This window comes from Triticum urartu, chromosome 3, assembly GCF_003073215.2.
Source record: "Triticum urartu cultivar G1812 chromosome 3, Tu2.1, whole genome shotgun sequence".
In the NCBI taxonomy this organism is placed as follows: Eukaryota; Viridiplantae; Streptophyta; class Magnoliopsida; order Poales; family Poaceae; genus Triticum; species Triticum urartu.
In genome coordinates, this window is record NC_053024.1 from 712999595 (window position 1) to 713022943 (window position 23349).

The following is a 23349-nucleotide window of genomic DNA, read 5'->3' on the forward strand; positions in this document are numbered from 1 at the left end:
CTACAAAAGGCACACCCGATTGACACCAAGGCGCGAGTGGAGTTCATTTTCCATTCACTGATACCAAGGCCCTCTTCTTTTTTTGGCGGGGAGAAACCAATGCCTTCTTAGTCGTGGGGTTCGCCCAAAATTATCCAAACCAAATCACTTCGAGACCGCAAGTGCACATCGTTTGCAAACTGTACCAGTTCACCCATGTGCCTTGTTAGCTACTCTGGTATGTCGGGCCCACCTCCTCACGACACATCACGTCCCAAGCTTGCACGTTAGGCCAACTCATACTTCTATGGGCCCGAGTGGGTGAACGCGTCCATCGTGACACGGGTATCTACCACTTAAGGTAGGGAGCAGTGAAGAGATGCCCATCTAGTGGATCAAAGGCAAACGACACTTGGTGGCTACTTCTTCCCCCTTCCACCTCTTGCAAGACTAGTTCATCCATTTGTGTAACCGATCCCCTCTAGACTAGCTACCCATTTTCCTGAGATAACCGAGTGATCCGGTGTGGGTGCTAACATCTGGTATCAGAGACAAGGCTTCGCTTTGCTCAATATAGCAAAATTCGTGGAGACAAGGCGTCCGCGGTAGACTCGTCTTCACCTTGAGGCAATGGATATGCACAAAGTACCACAACTACTCTCACGTCATGTTCACACGAAAGCTAACGGATGCTGACACGTGCCCGTCTGTTGTTAATATCGCGAAAGCCAGTAGATGTTGAGACATTTTCCCCATTTCTCCAATTGAACAAACTTTATATGTATTGTGACTTCAACACTTCTTGCCCGCATCAGAGCTTGGTAGACGATGCTACTTATCGTCCCTAAGTGCGAGTTGACACATACTTTACCTTTCAGGAGTCATCCGGAACCAATCAAGACCTCATGACACATACTTTACTTTTCAGGAATCATCAGGAACCAATCAAGACCTCATGACGCATCCATAAGACGGTGTGCCAAGTGCATCCACCACCCGGAAGCTGTCGAGTTCAAAGACCACTTCAGGGGCTACTAACAGTTCCCTGTACTTGGGGACCCAAGGCAACTGGAAATCGGCCAATAGGTCGAGTAGCGGCTCACCAGGCCACCTTATTGCCTAGGTCTGCTACCCTACCTACGGGCCTGCAAGACGAAGAAACTGACTTGATGTCCAAGGCAAGCCTACTCAGAGATTGTGGAAACTTGTTGTAACCCTAGGCCTCATTGTCCTTTATAAGGCGAGGCCGGGCTAGTCAATAGGCACCTTAGAATCTCATACTTTCACTCAGTCGATACACCTTTGATCGTCATTGTACTATGTGCACTCCATCCATCAATAACAATAAAGAGCGGGAAGTAGGGTTTTACCTCCACCGAGAGGGTCTAAACCTAGGTAAACCTTGCATGTTTGTTTCCCATCTCGATCGTTCAGATAGACACGACACCCTATTGAGGGATCTGCCGGATTTTACACCAACATAGGTTTTATTATACTTTAGTTTTCATTGTATTTAGAGTATTTTTAGCTTCTTATTTCTTTACAGTTTTGCTAAAGCACATCTAGATGTGCCATAAGTATCGCACATATAAGTTCTATGTCATTGATCTTACGTCGAGATTCGTGTGGATATTTTTTTTTCTTTTTTCCTTTTCTATTTATGTTTGATTCACTCACTTAGATGTGCAATAACTAGAGCACATCTAGATGTGCCCTAGACACACACCCATTTCTTTATGTAAGAGATACCCACCATATCATAAGATTCCTATTATTGAAAATCGGCACTTGTCAAAAGCAGAAGCCCACTGAGGAACTTCTTACATCTGCCAAAAAAAAAATCATTTTCAGCCATGTGGCCTGGGCTTTCTTTAGCCCACGAGAGTCCAGTGAGGCAGGAGGTCGGCACTACGAGACGGACGGGAGACTCGCGGTGGGTCAACCAGTCGTTCTCCTCCTCCTTGTCCTCCGCCGCCGAAGTTGAAAAAGAAGTCCACTCCGCCGCCGTCCTCCACTGAACCCTCATCTCCATTCCCACCCTGCTGACTTATCTCTTGGCCGCGGAGGCTACATTGGCTGGCGAGCGACCAGGAGAGCGGAGCGAGCGCTAGCGGAGGTCGTGCGCCGGCGACGTCATCGTCCGGAGGGCGGAGGTACGAAATCACCTCTTTCCCCACCTTTTTCTTGTCACGGTTTCAGGCAGTTCCTCCTGCAATGCATAGCTCTGTGGATGATAAGCCCTGATCCATAATCCATAAGCCTGCAAGGCCGATCCATAATCCGTCACCCTTAGATTCTTTGTTATTCGGTTTGAACTTTGAACACCCAAAGTTGGATTTTTCTTCGTGCTAAACATTTTACTTGGAGTTGACTTGTTTGAACTTACAACATAATCCCTGATATCATTTTTTTAGAAAAGGATAATCCCTGATATCTGAACTTTGAAATCTAGAGCATTTGGATTTCTTAATTGTCTAGCGCACAGTACTTTTCTGATGCTTACATGCCTTCAATTTTGCCGCCGAATTTTTACAACATGGTCACCAGAGCTACTGAAATGGATGGTGGTATGGTATTCCCCGATGCCACAAACAAAGAGGCATATTCTTCTAGCACCACAGGATTCAAATTCTGAGACATTTCTTAAATTTTTTGCCAGCAATAGCATGCTGTCTTTGCAGTTCTGAGCAGATCGACATTTTGCTCCTCTGTGTTCCTTAGGTTGGTGCGCCATCACTTATTGATGATCCAGAGTTACTACAACTTGGGGAGGTGGAACTTCAATGTATGCTGGCGTTTTCCAGTTCTCTACATTGTTTTTACTTTTTATTATGTTACTGTTCTAACATAAAAATTTTGTCTCCCTTTTTGTGGAGAGCTCCTCAGTTTGTACAAGATCCCTGGCGATGAGGTTCCTATCATCCGTGGATATGCCTTGTCATCCATGGATGGCCATGGTTATCCTCCCCTTCCTCCTCCTGCTCCTCATGCCTCTCGCCTCTGCCGAAACTTGGCCATTTTGTGGCGACAGCGGTGACTACGAATTAAATAGCACCTATGAAGCCAACCTCCTGCTCCTCTCATCCACCCTCCCGAACAAGGCAGCATCCAGCACCACCCTATTCGCTACCGACACCGTTGGCAATGGTCCGAACACAATCTTCGCCCTCGCTCTCTGCCGCGGGGACTACAACGCCTCTGCTTGCGAGGGATGCTTGGTTAACGCCTTCCAGGATGGACAGGAGCACTGCCCGAACACTAAGGACGTCACCGTGTACTACAATGGCAATCCCTGCATGCTCAGGTTTTCCAACCAGAAATTTCTCGCCACCACCGTCAATGACAAAATACTTGTCATTGCGAACATTGAGATGCCGCTTAACACCTCGACAAGAGCTGACTCCTTCAGGCTCTTGTTGGTCACACTTCTGAACAACACGGCTCAATCGGCCGCGAACAGCTCGAGGAGGTTCACCACTTCGCGCTTAGACGTCAGCTCCTTCCCGACGCTTTACTGCCTTATGCAGTGCACGCCCGACCTGACCGCCGATGACTGTGCAGCCTGTTTCCAGCCTTACTCCCAGTTAACGCTCAGGTACATAGACAGTAGGCAAGGTGGTCAAGTTCTGGGGACACGGTGTAGCATGAGGTACGAGATATACCCATTCTTCCAAGGGGAGCCCATGCTGCGTACTATCAACTTGGTATCTGAACTTCCGGCGATCAACAACACAATGCCGCCAGTTACAGTGTACCCGCAGTTGCCGGCTGCGCAAGCCACCATCCAAGAACACCAAGGTATGTAAAATTCTCGTCCTTCCTGGCAGATCCTTGGTTGGACATGGCACCACGGCTTCAATTAGATTCAATAATTTAGGTAACATGTCACACATCTTTTGTGGAACAATTTTTTTTATAGGAGAAGAGCTGTTCTTTTTTGAAAAAAATGTGAACTCTCCCTCTGTCTTTCCGTCGAGTGATGCATGCAGCTATTAAAAATAACTTATAAAAATTGTAATCCTCTTCATCACATGGGTTTCCCAAGCCCACCCACATTTTGGATGGCACCGTCCACTCAAACCATATCCAACGCAAGCGCAGTGCGCGCGCGAATTTGACGGTGTTTAGCATGCCGAGGCCTCCACGCTCGTAAGGGCGGCAAACTAAGTCCCACTTGACCTTGCATTTTGCTCCAGAGGTTTTGTCTGAGCCAGACCACAGAAAAGCGCGTTGTAACTTGCTTGTGTTATGAAGGGTGCTCAGCGGGACGTGGATAGATGTGATGAAGTAAACCAACAAGGACGATAGCACAGACTTTCCCAAGGTGGTGCGACCAATAGCGGTGATGTTGTTGCCGTCCCATGGAATAAGTTTGGCCGCCACCTTGTCTTCGAGGAACTGGAAGTCTACTCTCTTTAATTTCCAAACCGAAAGCGGAAGACCCAAATATTTCATGGGAAAGGATGCTCTTTTTGCAGGTAGATTTTGGAGGATGGGCTCAAGGTTGAGGTGGCGACATCGAATCGGAACGACTGAGCTTTTGTGGAAGTTGGTGGACAGACCGGTGGCATCTCCAAAACAGTCCAAAATGCCAGCAAGGTTATCAATGTCTCTCTTGATGGGTGCCATGAACACCGCTGCATCATCCGCATAAAGAGAGGTTCTCACAGTGGTGCCACGGCCACGGACTTTGTGGAGCAACCCCTTGCGAGTGGCCAAGTCAAGAAGATGTTGGAGCGGATCAATAGCAATGACAAATAGGAGGGGCGACATCGGGTCCCCTTGTCGCAACCCCTTTCCATGGTGGATAGGAGTGCCAGGCACCCCATTCAGGAGGATACGGGATGAAGATGTGACAAGAAGCGCGACGATCCAGTTTCTGAACTTGCTGGGAAAACCTTTTCTTTGTAGGAGTTCAATGAGGTACTCCCATTTCACGGAATCAAAAGCCTTGCGGATGTCCAACTTGAAGAGAAGCGAGGGTGTTTTGTTTTTGTGCAACCGGCACGCAAGGTTCCTGACATGCATAAAGTTGTCATGGATACTTCTCCCTTTTATGAAGGCACTTTGGGTGTTGGAGACAATAGAGTCCATGAGTGGACGAAGGCGGTTTGCGAGAATTTTGGCAATGATCTTCGCAATCGCATGGATGAGGCTAATAGGTCGGTAGTCCGAGATCCCCTCCGCACCTTCTTTTTTGGGCAGCAGCACGACATTTGCAGAATTTAGCCAATGGAGATTGGAATCGTGAAGGTTCTCGAAGAGATGAATAACCCGCATGATATCACCCTTGATGATATTCCAACATTTCTTGAAGAAGATACCGGTGAAGCCATCGGGGCCAGGAGCCTTGTCGTTGTGCATATCATTGATAGCCGCCTTAACCTCCTCCTCGGAGATTGGGTCTGCAAGCTCACCCAACTCGTGGGTCTCTAACTGTAGTTCCTCCCAATTTAGGTCCCTTGCTCTTGGGGGCCCTCTTCCCATCACCTCAGAGAAGTGCTCAAATATTACTTCCTCCATTGCATTGTGGTCAGTGACCCACCCCTGATTGTGGTGGATCCTGTAGATGTGGTTCTTTCTTCTCCTAGCGTTAATAGGCGGTGAAAGAATTTTGTATTTGCATCTCCTTCCTTCAGGTTTGAAATTCTCGCACATTGTTTCTTCCGTGATCTCTCGAGCACCGAAAGACATATGACCCTTCTTTTAAGTTTTGCTCTGAGGTCTCTCTCATCAGGGGAGAGTGTCCGCTCTTCTTGAGCCAAGTCAAGATGGAGAATGACAAGCAGGGCTGCATGAAGATGAATCTTAGCCTTTGAAAAAAGGCCCCTACTCCATGCAGCGAGCCGAAGGCCGGTCGTCTTGAGTTTATGGTGGAGCACTTGGCATGGCTCGACGTGGTCCGTTTGCTCATTCCAAGCATTGTGAACGATCTCAGTGAAGCCCGGCATATATGCCCAAAAATTTTCAAACTTAAAAGCACGGGGCCTTCTAGGGCCCCTCACATCGGCAAGGAGTAGAGGGCAATGGTCCGAAAGCGAGGATGACAGGGCATGGAGGATGTGAGTGCTGAATTGGAGATCCCACTCGGCGTTGCAAAAGAAGGAGTCCAACTTGCACAACGTTGGGTTCATCCTCTCGTTACTCCATGTGAAACGCCTATTCTGTAGGTGAATCTCTTGCAGCTCACAATTTTGAAGAGTTGCCCGGAAACGGTTTATGCGGCTACGGTTAACATTTCTCTTGTTTTTGTCACGTGCCCGGTAAATTTGATTGAAGTCACCAAGCGCCAACCATTTCACCCCACATGGTGGTTTTTGATCGATGAGCTCCGCAAAGAACACATCTTTGCAAGAGGAATCAGTAGGGCCGTAGACGGTTGTGATTTTAAAGTGGACCTCGGTGTCCCTGATGTGGATCATGGCCGAGAGGCAGTAAGTGGAAATCGCAATGTCATGCACATCAACGATAAGGTCGTCCCAGAGCAAGAGGATCCCACCTCTTGTCCCAGCTGCCGGGCGTTGCGCGAAACCGCGAAGTCTATTCCCCCCAAGGAAGGCAGCGGTGAATTGATCAACATTGCCGAGTTTGGACTCTTGCAAGCAGGCAATTTGGCACGACGATGTTGCGATCGTTTCATGGACAGTGGCTTTTCGGTCTGGGTTGTTTAGACCCCTCACATTCCAGCTGAGCACGTTGATCTGTTGTTCTAGCATAATGCAACATGGGGCACCCAGGTAGTAAGCAGTGGCAACAGTAAGATGACAATAGGTAGTCCAGCCATCCAACTAGCTTCAGGCAAGCCACTGGAGCCGCAAATCCCTGGTACAAACACCAAGTGGGACACACAGGCACTACACCATGGTACAAACACCATGCATGACACTCCCACACACGAGCCTTGCAAGAATGAGGCTAAAACACCCTTCTGGGATGCGCCTTGGGTTCATGGCCGCAAACCGAAGGATATTGCGCCACTCATCCACGATGCATCCACAAGGAAAAACTGGAAGGTCGAGGAAGCACTCAACGAGGGTGCATGGATCTCCAAAATCAAGATGTCTATCACCTTCACGATGGCTCACATCCACCAATTTGTGGAGCTTTGGATGCTCATTTCAGAATTCCACCTAGAGGAGCATGCGGAGGACGAGATCTCTTGGAAGCACACTACGGATGGTCAATACTCAGCGGCGTCTGCTTACTCAGCGCAATTCTTCGGAACCTTCTACTCTTCCATGGATCACACGGTGTGGAAAGCCTGGGCACCGCCTAAGGTGAAGTTCTTCGCGTGGCTTGCCATCCAGGACCGGATTTGGACCACTGATCGCCTAGCACGCCGGGGATGGCCGAATTGCCATCTTTGCCCCCTCTGCAAACGGGAGCCGGAGTCTGGACTACACCTCTTCGTCAAGTGTCGTTTCACCCTTCGCCTTTGGAATTTGGTCAATGGGTGGCTAAACCTCGACAACCTTGACACTTCGACATGGCACCTTCAGGACTCCATTAAGGATTGGTGGGTGAGCCAATCGAGTTTGTGCACTCCCAACAGGAAAGCCATGGCATCCCTCACCATGCTCATTGGGTGGACCATTTGGAATGAGAGGAACGCACGCATTTTCCGCAACAAGAGCATGCCACCCCCATTTCTGCTAAGCAACATCAAGAGTGAAGCCCTCACCTGGGTCACCGCCGGGGCTAAGAAGCTAGGTACTATAATACCGGGAGAGTAACACCACATTGTATTTGTTGGGCTCGTGTAAAAACTCTATTCTCTCTTAATTAATATATGAGGCAAATCTTTTGCCTCGGTTCGAAAAAAAAAACTTATACTGATTATTATATATGCTACCAGAAATAAGCTAGCTAATTAGAGTTGTGTTCAACACTAAATTGTCTTTCATGGCACTTGATTTAGGCCCTGTTTGGTTCATAAGTCCTAGGACTTTTTTTAGTCCCAACTTATAAGTCCCAAGTCTCTACATGTTTGGTTCCCGAGACTTATAAATCTCTATAAGGCCATATTACAACTATAAGTCCCTATAAGTCCTTCCTTGAGAGTCTTATTCCATAAGTCCCAAATGCCCACTTTAAGTCCCTATAAGTCCCTCCTGTTTGGTTTAGATGGGACTTATAGGGACTTATTTAAGTCCCTAGCTAGACCAATAAGTCTCTGGAAACAAACACCCTCTACATAGTTGCAATGTCCACTTACAAGGAAAATTAATACTTTGATCTTTTCACTATTATGATAATTAGATTGTTACATACGTGATACTCCCTCTGATCCAAAATAAGTGTAGTGGTTTCAGTTCAATTTTGAAGTAAAACCACGACACTTATTTTTGATTGGAGGGAGTAGCATTTTTAGACAAGTAGATATGAATAAAAAGATATGAGTTAAGTGAATAGCAAATGAAAAGGATGTTTATTGATAAGGGAAAGGATGCTAGAGACAGAATGGTTCAAAGGTCAAAGGCGGCCGACCCATGTTCAATTGGTGAAGTGGGGTCAAGTGAGATGATCCGCAACCTACAATTGATTTTGTCACTGTCTCTATCACTAAATAAATTTGTATTTATAATTTTATACTTATATGAAAACTATATATGAATTCACGGTTTTCTTAGGACGCAACTCAAACTGGAAGGCGCCGTGGATTATTGCTGTTGCAGCTCCATTACTATCAATATTTCTGTGCTTTATCTGTTGTATTGTATGGATGACAAGACGAAGAAAAGGTTTGTTGTTATCATGATTCCAACATTGCTCTAAGAAACTACCACTTTTTTTTGTAGTCGGCCTTAACGTTTTATTTGTGTGTCCTCTCAATTTGGGAACGGAAATCTTACACGATCAAGCTGCCAAGAATAGGCCGGAAGAAGACACATTGGTTTGGAGATTGGAAGATAAGAGTTCAGAGTTCACTCTCTTTGAATTTTCTGAGATACTGCATGCTACGCGCAACTTCTCCAAAGAAAACCTACTCGGGCAAGGTGGTTTTGGTCCTGTCTACAAGGTAAATGCATTGTCCTGAAAATATTCAATCAATGTTCATTCTAAAATATATATATTAAATCACAATTGCCAAAAAAGCATCCTTATATATTTAGTTATTTACAATAGCACTATTTACCGAAAAAGGCTCTCGCCCCGCTTTATATATAAAGCAATGATTATGCATACAACCAACCACCCAACACACGGCACACTCAACAGACACACCCAAGGCAAGATACAAGGATGCCGCACAACACCACATCACCCTAACGCCACCAAGCACACTAAAGATAAAAAATAAGACCGCTTGGAGACGCGGGCGACCTTCACTATGAACTAGCCACCGTGAAGAAGTGAGGCCAATCCTCAACGTAGCAAAGACTCCAAAACGGTGCCTTTAAGAAGGGCATGACACTGGAGTGCCTCCACCGTCCGATCCAGAAGATCGAGTTTTCACCCGGAGTAAACCGGGGGAGACGGGAGCAGCCACAACGGAGCCTTCAGGAAGGGAACGACGCCCGCAGACGCCACCACCGTTGACCGGCCAAAGAACCGCACGGGTAATGCACCCCGGCGCTCATCCACCTCCACCAAACCACCACGCCGAACATAGACCACCAATAGCAATGCCACCCGTGTGGCCATGGCTGCCCGCACGCACCCGAGACGCGCGCTCCGCCCATGAACACTGCGCCTCCCGCCACCAAGGCCGCCGCCCTGCAACCATACAACCCCGAGACCACGCAAAAGCCCCAGCTTTGGCCAGTCGGCAGCCCCCAACCGACGGAGCCACAGCAGACGCTCCGTCCCGAACATCGGCAGACCCACGCCAACCCGCCCGCGGTCAAGGAAAGGGGGAGAAGGAGGAGCGGATGCATCCGGACCAGCACACCCCTGTGCCGGCGATAGGTGACGCGACCGCATCGAGGCCACCCATCCCTCCTACCAAGTTCCCCACCGAACACACCCCCGTGTCGTCCCACCATGGCAGCCAGCACACATCCCTGCGAGACCACCAGCAATCGCGCGCCCACCGATGAGGGACACCAAATCGACCGCAGCAGCAGCAGCGAAGGGAGCTCACCGGAGATGCCTCCTCGCGCCGCCTGCCGACATCCATGCGCCGGACCAGGAAGATCCCAACGCGGACACGACCAACACGCCCATCCAGCCACCGCCACTGCGCCGCCACCCCTTGAGGCAGGGGCAGCCTCCCGCAGATCATGTCGCCCGCGACCCGCACCGCCAGATCGGGCGGATCTGGGCCAGCCACCGTTGCAGCTGCCAACACCACCCACCAAGTGTGCTCCGCCTCCATCGATCCCGCCACCCGGCAGGAGCACCTACGCAGCCGCTGCTGCACCACCGCGCCGCCGGCCCGGCGACGCGCACAGCGCTATTTACGATAGCCCAACCTATAATGGATCGTGCTATCATGTGCCTAGTTTTTTAAACTACCTTGTTGGAAAATAATCTATACTAGAAGGGTTGTGGGCGCTTTGCTGCCCCGTTCGTATTTTTTAATGTTGGCTTTATTAAAAAGATTAATCACTTTGCTTCAAAATATAAGGTATGTTTTTTTCAAAAGTCAAACCTTTTACATCGATCAAATTTGTAGAAAAATATATCAATATCCATAATATCAGATCGGTATTATTAGAGTCATCATGAAATGAATTTTCATACTTGTTTTGTTTAATATTGTGGATGTCGATAATTTATCTCTGAACTTGGTCAAAATAAAAAAAATTGACTATTAATATCCCTTATAGTTTGGAACTGATAGAATATTTAGCTTGACCGGGGGAGATGATGGAGTGTGTTTTTATTTATTTATAATGTGATGATTTGGTGGGCCTTTTATGGTTGATTCTATGTTATCCACTAACCAACTTGTATTTATGTGGGGAAATTTCCGCGTTAGCGGCTGCATGTACTATATTGGTGCTACAGTATCATATTTTTTTCTAGATGGTGGGAGGGTGCGTGGGATTGATATGTTTTTATAGACCGATTGCTGCTGATTGATTTGAAAAATCACTGGCTCGGTCAAAATCGTAAACCAAATCCAAAATTGAATACCTCAATTGAATGAAAGAAGCTTCAAAATTAGGGAACATAGTGAATTAAAAGAATTAGATAGGAGAGCTTGAGAAATTGTTACCCGGTAAAAATTGGGTGACCCAATTCTATTTGAATACCTCGATTAATTACGAGGCGTTAAAAATTAGAAAGCATAGTGTATAGTATTAAAGAATTGAATGAGAAAGCTTTGAGATATTGTTCACCTGGTCAAAATCGGATGACCCAATTCTAATTGAAGAACTTAATTGAATGTGAGCTCTTTAAAATTAGGGAGCATAGTGTTATAGAGGATACACTCCAATATGTACAATGGCAGTCATCATATAATTTATCTTGTACTAGCAACCTATGGCAAAAAAAAGCAAAGCCACACACTTTCCATTACATTATCGACGTCCTAGAATGAAAAAAAAATACATACAGTTGCCTTAAACATATATTTTATATATCCTAAAATCCAGTTTTATAATGTAACTCAACCAAATATGATTAGCATAAATAACCTCATAGATGGCCTTAAACTAAGAAAAAAAAGGAAATCTTGATAAACATGTTTATTTTGCCCTATTCGTCAGTGGACTGAAACTTTGAAGGAAATGGAAGTAATGCACTGAAATGGAATATTAAGACAATGTATTGGATATGTGATGTTGTATATCCCAAAAGTACTTTCCCATGGATGGCATGTGATCCAATTTCTGTAATTTCGGTAAAATATAATGCCTCCGATTTTCTACATACTTCCAGGGCCAATTATCAGATGGAATAGAAATTGCAGTTAAAAGGCTTGCCTCACATTCAAGACAGGGTTTCACAGAATTCAAAAATGAAGTTGAACTTATTGCAAAACTACAACACAGTAATCTGGTCAAGCTCATGGGTTGCTGCATTCAGGGAGAGGAAAAACTTTTGGTGTACGAATATTTGCCAAATAAGAGCTTGGACTTCTTTATCTTTGGTATGCACAGTGTAGTTCAACCATATTTTGGATCGCGTTTCGTCCATACTATAAAATGCACTCTCTAATGTGCAGATGTTAGCAGAACAACTTTGGTTGTTTGGAATAAAAGATGTGTGATAATCGAAGGGATAGCCCAAGGTCTACTGTATCTCCACAAGCACTCTCGGTTGCGCATCATACACAGAGACCTTAAGGCCAGCAATATTCTCTTGGACCAGGACATGAATCCTAAAATTTCTGATTTTGGGCTAGCTAAAATTTTCAGCTCCAATGATACTCAAGGAAGCACAAAGAGGGTGGTGGGAACATAGTAAGTATATAACACGATTAATTAAAATAGCATCAATCAGCTGATTCATCAACATTTAAAATTTGATATAGTATTTTACTTATGCTTCTAACTCATTTCAGTGGCTATATGGCTCCGGAGTATGCATCTGAAGGCATTTACTCGATCAAATCTGATGTGTTCAGCTTTGGTGTCTTACTTCTCGAGATACTTAGCGGACAAAGGAATTCTGGTTTCCATCAGCATGAAGACTTTCTTAACCTCCTTGGATATGTGAGCATTTTGCAAACTCTCACACACATATGTACATTGTTTGTAAACCGAAGTAATTTTTGACATGTATGTGATGATAAATTTTCTGTAGTCATGGCAGCTCTGGGAAGGAGGAAGATTTCTTGAGCTTGTAGAAGCATCAATTGCTAAGGAGATCCATGCAGCGGAGGCTAGGAGGTACATTAACATTGCACTAATGTGCGTACAAGAGCATGCAGATGATCGGCCGACCATGTCAAATGTCGTTGCGATGTTAAACAGCGAGGGTGTTATTCTTCCAGAGCCTAAGCATCCGGCATACTTCAACCTAAGGGTATCTAAGGAAGATGAATCGGGTAGTGTTCTGTACAGTCATAATGATGTAACTATCTGCAGTAATAATGACGTAACCATCACCGAGGAGCCAGATGGCAGATAGTTGGTCACTTTGCTTCAGACCTTCAGTTGTTAATGGAAGTGCTAGCAATCAGACAGCTGGCAGGCATACCAGGTTGGTCAAGTAAAGTAGAGCGGACCAAGTAAGCCTATCATGTTTTGGTTCTGATGAAGGATTGCGACCGGCGTACCTCTGTAGCGCTTGTTCGGTTCCTGCCGTGAAGGAAGCTCTGCTGGTGTCCGTAGGCTATATTGATATGCAGGTTAATACTGTATTTAGCTTTTGTGCATCGCACCATCATTTTCCACTGGTGGCTGCTGCTGTAGACTTTAAAGGAGGACTTGAAATCCAAAGGATTTCAATCTGAAAGTAGCTGCATTAACTGAATCGTGCTGGGCGAAGTATGTGTTGCATCTATGTGCGCCTTTCATGTTTTCCTCTAGGTTAATTCCATTGTGTTCTAGGGTTGTAGCAGTTCCATAATGTTACAAAAAGAAGCATTTTTTGTAGAGTTGTCACGATAATACCAACATTGACGGTGGATAAATTCATTGACCGTACTACTCATTGCTGCTAAGAACAGGAGTTCTTGATTTACAGTTTCAAGCAAAATTTATTTGGAAAACACCCTTCCAGGAGTTAAGGTATGTTTGTACTTTTGAGAAATTTCCTCTCTTTTTCAATATTATCAGTAGTTATTGAATTTTGAAGTGAGAGCTTAACTGTTTTAAGTAATTGAAGAATTGTCGAACATTTCTCGAACACAATGCTACTATGGCTACATCCAGGGGAATGACCATAGGCACACCTTCCCATGTACTAAATCGACGACAAGCCTGCCGATGCCATTCGACACATCTCAACCATAGCGCAATGGCTGGTCAGGGACTCAGGGCACCCCTTGCCATTGGTACCTGGACCGACCTTCTCGATCTCGTGTCTAGCCTACTAGATTCGTCTAGTCTAATTTTGCCGCCCACGGTGCCTTTAAGTAATAGGCACGTGTTACATGTGTCTGACTCAAACGCCTAATTAATTCTCGGCGTGTTCCAAGTCTAATTGTAACCCAATACACATATTCGATATAATCTTAACAACTACGTACTTCTGAAGATGTAATCCTTTGCTTCTCATTGTGTACCTAACGGAAGACAAGGAAGGCTCGTCGGAGGCTTGCCCTTGCGGTGGCTGCTGCTTGAGAGACGCGAGAGACAATTTTCGTGATCAATTCCGCAAACCGATCTACCCTGCCGGCCGCTGATGGAGGGATCAGCCGAGCGAGCTGTGATTTTCACTTTGAATCTTAGGGAAGCAAGTATGTCAGGGCAACAGTTCACGCGGGCTAATAACCGTCCAGTGCCGCCATACAAGAAACTTGATAGTGTGTTTATGGATACCAAATGGGAATTAAAATTTCAAATGTTAACCGTGTGTGCACTCAAGTGTATTGAAACACTTTCGGACTGTGCACCGATCATACTCGACTCTTAACTCTCTTAGCTCCCTTAGTACTTGTCGCCCATTCAAATTTGAGTTGGGATGATCACTTAGAGCATCTCCAGCTGCGCCCTCAACAGGTCCTCTCAGGCCACTTTTTCGGCGCCGGCGCCAAAAAAAACGCCCCAGTCGCGTTCCCAGGACGCCGAAAAACGCCGGTTCGGTCCTTTTTTCCGCCCGGCGGTCACAGGCCGAACCCGGCGCACTGAGGGGCAGTTGGGGGCTCCGGCGGAAGGGAAAAGCGCGGCTGGCCCACGCCGTCAGGGGAAAAGTCAAGGTTTCTTCCCCGACTCGCCTCCCACCCCCCGCGCCCTCGGCCGCTAGTAGCTATATCCCGGCGCCGCCCGCCGCCTTTCACCACTAGATAACCATTCCACGCCGGAAAAATAGTAGAGCTTCGCCGCGGCAGCCCCTCCAACAGAAGTTGGGCGTTTCCGGCCGCCGTTTCCGGCCGCGGAGGGTCAGTTTAGCGGCGGGTACACGCCCACCGGGTGCAAGGTGTTCGGCGATTTGCCTGCCTCGGCGATGGACTCAGATGACGAGGAAGCGCTCGCCACGCTGCTGGAGGAGGAAGCCGAGGCCAACATCCAGGAAGAAGAGCATCTCATGGTGCTCGCCGCCCTCGCCCAGCTGCATGCGAGCAATGAAAAGCCGCGCGTGAGGTGGCTCGGCGCCGGGGCGGGTGAAAGCAAAGAACCGGCATCGTCTCGAAGGCTACTGCATGCTCTACTCCGACTACTTCGCCGATGCTCCACTTCACGGCGAGAAAACATTTCGGCGCCATTATCGGATGAGCCGAAAGCTCTTCCTCAGGATTATGAATTCCATCCGGGAGTTCGACAACTACTTCAAGTGCAAGATGGATTGCACCGGCGCCCTTGGATTCACCTCCATCCAGAAGTGCACGACAGCGATGAGGATGCTTGGATACGGACCTCCCGGTGATTCAATCGACGACTATGGGCGCATGGCCGAGTCCACCAGCATAGAGTGTTTCTACAAGTTCTGTCGGGCAGTGGTGGCCGTGTTTGGACCGCAATACTTGAGAACACCCAATGCGGAAGACACTGCTCGGATCCTAGCACAGAATGCAGTAAGAGGATTTCCTGGGATGCTTGGAAGCATCGACTGCATGCATTGAAAATGGAAGAATTGCCCATTTGCTTGGCAGGGGATGTACAAAGGCGCCAAAGGCGGTTGCAGTGTGGTACTTAAGGCGGTGGCCACACATGACCTCTGGATTTGGCACTCCTTCTTTGGTACGCCAGGAACTCACAATGAAATCAACGTGCTGTAGTGCTCTCCTGTCTTTGCCAAGCTTGTTGAAGGTCATTCTCCTCCGGTGAACTTCGAGATCAATGGGCGGCACTACAACAAGGGGTACTATCTAGCTGATGGCATATATCCGAGATGGTCGACATTTGTGAAGACGATCTCAAACCCTGTGCCAGGAGGCAAGAACGCCTGGTTTGCGAAGGTTCAGGAGGCTTGCAGGAAGGATGTCGAGCGGGCATTTTGTGTGCTCCAATCTCGATTTGCTGTTGTCCGGTACCCCGCCCAGACCTGGTCGAAAGATCAAATGTGGGAGATTATGACTTGCTGTGTCATCTTGCACAACATGATCATCGAGAGCGAGCAAGAAGACCCAGTGTTTGACACTAAACCATACTACAGGCAGGGTTCTCTAGCCGAAGTTGATCACCAGCTACCGGCAACCTGGACTGCCTATCTCAGTATGCGTCAGGAGATCCGAGACCCACAGATGCATCATCAACTGTAGCAAGATCTGATAGAGCATCTATGGAGGCTCAAGGGCGACGTCGGGCGCGACGTGTGATGAAATATGAGTTTTTATTTGTTGAACCATATAATTTGTATTGAACTATTTGTTGTTGTACTATTTTGTTGAAGTATTTGATATTTTTGTGATGAAATATGTGATAAAAAAATTATGTGCATAATTGAACCCCGAAAAATAGCGAACCACGCTGAATATGGGCCTATTGTCGCCCATATGGGCCCTTTATTCGCCGAAATGGGGCTGAAAAGTGGGCCAACATCGGCGCCTGGGGGCGAGCTGGGGGTGACGACTGGGCGCGAAACCGCCCCCAGCGCCGATTGTATCGCCGGCTCGCCCCCAGGGGCGATTTATGCGTCCGGGGGGGGGGGGGGGGGGGGGGGGCGAACGGCTGGAGATGCTCTTAGGTGGGCTTTGCTGACTTAGAGTGCGTGGGAGAAGTCTGTCGTTGGTCGAAACACCGATTCAGCGATGGAACTTTAAGATCATAGCCCGAAGGTGATTCCAATTTGGATGGACAAAACACACTAGTGGTACTTATGAAAAAGAGAAGCAGTACCTTTCCACGATTATTGATGATCTCGATAAAATCACAGAGCCCCACATTTTTGACACCTCAAGAGATTGATTGAAAAACATCAATCCAATGAGAAGATTGGACGTCTTTTTCTAGAAGAGGAAATCAAGTGGTATAAAAGATCCGACCCCCATTTCATTTTGGTGGGAGACAACAATACATCATACTTCCACATGGTTTGCAAACCGCAAGTGCACATCGTTTGCAAAACTACACCAGTTTACCCGTGTGCCTTGTCAGCTACCCTGACATGTTGGGCCCACCTCCTGATGACACAATAGATCCCAAGCGTGCACGTCAGGCCAACTCACGCTTCTGTGGGCCCGTGTGGTTGAATGAATCCATCCTGACACCAATGTCTACCACTTAAGGCAGGGAGGACCGAGGAGAGGCCCATTCGGTGGATCAAAGGCAATCGACACTTGGTGGCTACCTCTTCCCCCTTTCACCTCTCGCAAGACTAGTTCATCCATTTGTGTAACCGACTCTGTAATTGAGACTAGCTACCCAATTTCCAAAGATAATCGAGTGATTTGGTGTGGGTGCTAACATCTAGTATTAGAGACAAGGCACCACCTCTTCACCTTGAAGCAATTAATGGATCTGCACAGAGTACCAGGACTACTCTCTTGACCTACTCACATGAAAGCCAGTATATGAGGACGTGTGACTGTCTGTTGTTAATCCCATGAAAGCCAGCATGCGCCGACGCGTTTTCCCCCATTGAATGAACTTCATATGTAGGCTGACTTCACCACTTCTTGTTGGCTTCAGAGCTTGGCAGACTGTGCTACTTACCGTCGCGAGTCAGCGCATACTTTACCTTTCAGGAATCATCAAGAACCATGGACGGCGAGGCCCATGGTTACAAGTTTCCATAATCTCCGAGTAGTCATGGGCCTCGCCTACCCGGAGAATACGGGAACTTGTAACCATGGTCCTTACCGTCCTTTATAAGGCGAGGCCAGGCTAGTCAATAGGCACCTTACAATCTCATACTTTCACCCACTCGATACACCTACGACTCAGGGGGGACACAGTCCGGTCCGGTCCGGGCTTTGACCGAGCCAGCCTTTGGACCGGCCGCAACCAGTCCTGTCCGGGCCGGACCGAGGTGGCCAGCAAGCCTATTTTCCAGGACTGGACCGAGAGGAGCAAAGCTCGGTCAGCCCGAATGGACCGAATGGGACCGATGGCTGGGACTCTGTTTAGGCTGTTTTCCAGCCTGGGAGTGCTTCATTGGCCACTGTTTAAATAAATTTGGTCGTATTTAGACAGTAGTTGTCCCTGGGAGTGCTCTATTAAGCATTTTGGCCATTATTTAGCCTGTAGCTTCTCCTGGGAGTGCCCTGTTGCGCTTTTTGGCCACAATTTAGGCTGTCCAAATTTAGTGAGTGCTCTGTTTCTGTATAATGACTAGTATGGCATAACTAAATTTGGACATCATCTTATTTGTATTTTGTACATCAAAACAACAGATTCTGAGAAGAACTATAGCACAAAAATCACATGCACAAACATAAGGTCTTATCATCATTGAACGACACGATTACAAACTTGTAATGACAATTTCGAGTTCATGTCAATTGACAAGTTCAACATAACACAAATGAGAGGTTCATCTCGAAACTTGCAATAACAATTCATAGTTCATGACTTGAAAAATTCCAACATAACACAAATTCAAAAGTAGCCTTCACATGATAATACCACTTTGACATCCATCTCCAGAATAGCAAGATCAACATCCACATGATGAACGTCTACAAGTAAGATAAGCAACATTCACATAAATAATATTTGGTATCGTATGACAAGTGAAACATGCAGGAAGAATAGTTACCAATCGTTGATCTCCTCCACCACAATGGGTAACTTGATGGTCTCAACATCATCCTCTTCATTCTCATCCCTCGGCTACAAGTGCGGAAGTTAGACAAATGCTCACATCACATACAAGACCAAAAAAGAAAGAGAAAAAGGTAAGGAAAATATGGCAAACATACCACCAAATTCAAGTCAACGTGAGCACCCTTGATATAACTTGCACCACAAACTAATGCCTCCACCATAATTACAAAGAGCCTTCAACACCATCTCTCCGGGATGCTTCGTCGATGGCTCTTTGACCTTGTGAAAATGGGCTCAAACATCCGATGACATCCTAACAGGAGCATTGGCTCTTGGCCTCTTGTTCTTTTTCTTTTTCATTTCTCTTGCCCCCTCCTCACTAGAGACAACATGCACAAGTGATTCCTCGGACACAGTGTCACCTTCTAGTTCATTAGCTGATTCCTTATACCCTTCTGATGTATCATCACCCAACATATCAGCACTCGCTTGTGTCGGGACTATAAACAGATTTTGCTCCTCATATTCCTCATCGTCCTTGTCCTTGTCCTCATCCATGTCCACGTCCTCGTCCTCGTCCTCCTCCTCGTCTTCTACCACCTAACACACATGAGCACACAAATAAGCAAACAACACCTATATGGTTATATGGAAATATGGCTACATCAAGCATCAAGTAAAAGCAATCTTACAATAGTAGATGCATGAGGCAGCTCAGAGCAGGTTGCGGAGCCAGAGGCAGCGGCTTCCGCGGCACGCACGCCGGCACCGGTGCGGTCGGGGAGACGCGGAGGAGGTGGAGGGTGTTTTGTTAACCTACAAATCAACTCTCCCGTTGGGGCATTGGGAAAGTCTTTCGCCTTCCTAATCCGCACCTTAGGCTTCCTCTTCTTCCTCGGAACCGGCGGAGGCAGCGCCGAATCTTTCCTAATTAGGTAAGTCACGCTCTTCTCCTTTGTCTTCGCCTTCGCATTCTCCTTACGAGCACCTTTTCCCTTCTCATTCCCCTTCCCCTTCACCATTATCTACAAAAAACAGCACATAATATCTGCAGTTAGTACATCAATCAAGTGCAAATAATTCATCTTCTTCTTTTTGTAGCATAGAAAATCATCTAGTACTAGTGCAAATAAACATAATTATCTCCTAACCATTATCTACAAAAAACACATAATCCCCTTCTCATTCCCCTTATCCTTCACTACATCTCCTGAAACTCTTGAGTCTTGACTAAAGTGGGACAAAAGTTTGTTGTTCAAAAACTACATCTCCAGATCTCCTATCTAAGTCTCTAGCACTGAATCATCTCAGTTCGGCGAGGGTTACAGGTTAGAAAAAGATTACCTCTTCCTCTTCGTGGCGCTCGGTGAGGAACCAGGGAAGGATGGACCGACGGTGTGCTGGCCTTGTTGCCTCCCGGATGTACAGGTGCTCCTCCAGCTCGGACTCGGACGAGATGGCGCCATCGGTGAAGGGAGAGGCCGCAGGCAACGGCACCGTCGCCTTATGGTTAGGGTTAGGGATAGAAGTAGAACAGAGGAGAAGGCGTTGCCTCTGTTTGTGAGGAGAGCTGAATCGAGCGAGGAGGGGAATGGAACGAGAGATGGAACGAGGGGAGGGGGGTTGCTCGGCTCGAGGTCTCGGGGCCTCGATGTATTAGACAGTTCATGGGCCTTGCGCCATCGGTCCGCTCGGTCGGCCCGGTTAAACACACTAGTAGAAAAAGGGTCAAATGTGAAGCACATTAGTCCCGGTTTGTAACAGAACCGGCACTAATGTGACCATTAGTGTCGGTTCCAACGGCTAGGCGGGCGGAGATCTATAGTACCGGTTCGTGGCGAACCTATAGTACCGGTTCATCCCACGAACCAGTACTAAAGAGGCCGTGGCCCCACCGTCCCCCTTTAGTGCCGGTTCGTGCTACGAACCGGTACTAAACAGGTTGTGGCAGGCTGTATTTAGTCCCACCTCGCTCCCCTAACAAGGTTTTTACCACCTTAAATATGTTACTTCTCAAACTATCACACAAGCACTTGGTCTTCATTAAATTCTATGTGTAGAATTTGTAGACGCAATATGAGTCTTCACCGGTTTACAAACCATTGAGGACTCATATTGACAATTCAGATTGTACACAAAAAGATCATTGATGATCAAAGTATTTTTGATGTATTTCTCTGTAAAGAAATATAAGATCATGATCTAAATGCTCTGATATTTTCTTTACAGAGGGGTATGTTTTTTGCATGTTTACACATGGCATTTAGATCAATGTATTTTTGATGTATATTTTTACATGTTTACACAACCTGTTTTGAAGTATTAGGGTTTCGAACGAAAACACATCTGTTACAAACAAAGGCATTTCATTTAGTACCGGCTGTTTTTTAGTCCCACCTCGCCAAGCGAGAGGCACTCGCAACGGTTTATAAGCCCTGAGTGCATAGACGATGATGGAGAGGCGCAATGCACACCTGCACGTTGCTTAGCTTCATGCCTGGAGGAAGTGGTGTAGATTGCACAGAGCTATCAGGGTTTCGGACAAAAACTACACATAGCTCCGTGCAGTCTACACTGTTTCCTCCAGGCCTGAAGCTAAGCAACGTGCAGGTGAGCATTGGCCTCTCTTTTTCGTTCTGTATGCACCATTGAAAGCGATGTCATCAATTTTCAACCCTTTCTGATATCATTTGCTATTTTTCAGTCATTTACCGCTTTGTTTAGAGAGCTAAATGACCGTGAAATTGAAAATCACTACAAAATGAACTCTGAATATGTTGAAACTTGGCATGGTATCATCATTTCACCCACATAGTATGTGAAAAAGAGTAGAGAGAGTTACGCAAAAAACTGGATGCACTTCGTGTACAAACTGGACAATCTCTTTCGGAGTATCAGGGTTTCGGACGAGAACTCATCTGTTACACGGGCACTTCATTTTTTTAAACTTATTTGAACTCCAGATTTTTTTTGCGTTCCGTATGCACCATTGAAAGCGATGTCATCATTTTCAACCCTTTCTGACATCATTTGCTATTTTTCAGTCATTTACCGATTTGTTTAGAGAGCTAAATGACCGTGAAATTGAAAATCACTACAAAATGAACTCTGAAAATGTTGAAACTTGGCATGGTATCATCATTTCACCCACATAGCATGTGCAAAAGAGTAGGGAGGGTTACAGCAAAAACTGGATGCACTTCGTGTACAAACTGGACAATCTCTTTCGGAGTATCAGGGTTTCGGACGAGAACTCATCTGTTACACGGGCACTTCATTTTTTTAAACTTATTTGAACTCCAGATTTTTTTGCGTTCCCTATGCACCATTGAAAGCGACATCATCAATTTTCAACCCTTTCTGGCATCATTTGCTATTTTTCAGTCATTTACCGATTTGTTTAGAGAGCTAAATGACTGTGAAATTGAAAATCACCACAAAATGAACTCCGAAAATGTTGAAACTTGGCATGGTACCATCATGTCACCCACATAGCATGTGCAAAAGAGTAGAGAGGGTTACGGAAAAAACTGGATGCACTTCGTGTACAAACTGGACAATCTCTTTCGGAGTATCAGGGTTTCGGACGAGAACTCATCTGATACATGGGCACTTCATTTTTTTAAACTTATTTGAACTCCAGACTTTTTTTGCGTTCCGCATGCACCATTGAAAGCGACGCCATCAATTTTCAACCCTTTCTGACATCATTTGCTATTTTTCAGTCATTTACCGATTTTTTTAGAGAGCTAAGTAACCATGAAATTGAAAATCACTACAAAATGAACTCTGAAGATGTTGAAACTTGGCATGGTATCATCATTTCACCCACATAGCATGTGCAAAAGAGTAGAGAGGGTTATGACAAAAACTGGATGCACTTCGTGTACAAACTGGAAAATCTCTTTCGGAGTATCAGAGTTTCGGACGAGAACTCATCTGTTACACGGGCACTTCATTTTTTTAAACTTATTTGAACTCTAGATTTTTTTTTGTTCCGTATGCACCATTGAAAGCGACGTCATCAATTTTCAACCCTTTCTGACATCATTTGCTATTTTTTCGTTCCGTATGCACCATTAAACTATTCAAATTTGAAAACTACTGGCACTAACAGAAAGTTTGTAATTTTTTGTACCTAAAGCAAAAATATTCACAAAGAAACTAAATACAGCAAAAAAACTACTCCGAAATAAATAATAGAAAATACTATATAAAAAATATTTGCGCGCTACCCTGTGGGCCTGCTCGGCTTTGGGCATAGATATGTAGGCCCATAAGGCCAGGCAGGCTCACAGGGCAGCGCGTCAAAGTTAGGCCCAGAAGCCTACTTTATAGAGGAGCTCGAAGAAGCAGCCGCGGCTGGGTTTATAAACCAGTGCGGCTGCCCTTCGCTCGGCGAGGTGGGACTAAACTTTGCGCACCGCAGCGCGCCTCTTTATTACCGGTTCGTGGCTCCAATCTGTACTAAAGGTGAACCGGTACTAAAGGGGGCCGCTTCCCACCGCTTGGCCTGGCCAAAATTGGCCTTTAGTACCGGTTGGTGGCTCCAACCGGTAATAGAGGCCCTTCCTATATATATAGCACTGGCGAAAATTTCAGTTTCATCTCCCCATCTCCAACCTCTTTGTGACATTACCGCCGCTCCCGTCCCGCGCTGTCG

The 23349-nt window shown here is 46.4% G+C and overlaps 2 protein-coding genes across 5 annotated transcripts in view; both read left to right on the forward strand.

Annotated features, from left to right (window-relative positions):
* The window catches only part of LOC125546120 (G-type lectin S-receptor-like serine/threonine-protein kinase At4g03230), a 69327-nt gene that overhangs the window by 7102 nt on the left and 38876 nt on the right, over nucleotides 1–23349 (forward strand). The window lies entirely within an intron of this gene.
* On the forward strand, nucleotides 1974–13601 carry LOC125546126 (G-type lectin S-receptor-like serine/threonine-protein kinase At4g03230). 4 transcript variants are annotated; one of them, XM_048710280.1, is made up of 9 exons: nucleotides 1987–2132; nucleotides 2701–2764; nucleotides 2866–3777; nucleotides 8610–8720; nucleotides 8841–8998; nucleotides 11812–12022; nucleotides 12098–12335; nucleotides 12437–12587; nucleotides 12679–13601. In XM_048710280.1, the coding sequence occupies exons 3-9, from the start codon at nucleotides 2886–2888 to the stop codon at nucleotides 13003–13005; spliced, it is 2088 nt and encodes a 695-aa protein (XP_048566237.1). In that variant the 5' UTR covers nucleotides 1987–2132; nucleotides 2701–2764; nucleotides 2866–2885; the 3' UTR covers nucleotides 13006–13601. The 4 variants fall into 4 exon arrangements, with proteins under 4 accessions (XP_048566239.1, XP_048566237.1, XP_048566238.1 ...); XM_048710281.1 differs by lacking the exon at nucleotides 2866–3777 and having other exon boundaries at nucleotides 1997–2132; XM_048710282.1 differs by lacking the exons at nucleotides 2701–2764; nucleotides 2866–3777 and having other exon boundaries at nucleotides 1974–2132.

Bases quoted from the DNA above. Each gene is read 5' to 3' on its own strand.
- LOC125546126 (XM_048710283.1), top strand. From the start codon at position 2,886: ATGAGGTTCCTATCATCCGTGGATATGCCTTGTCATCCATGGATGGCC. The intron at 8,999-11,811 runs GTAAATGCATTG...ACATACTTCCAG, and splicing joins GTTTTGGTCCTGTCTACAAG to GGCCAATTATCAGATGGAAT. The intron at 12,023-12,097 runs GTATGCACAGTG...TCTAATGTGCAG, and splicing joins CTTGGACTTCTTTATCTTTG to ATGTTAGCAGAACAACTTTG.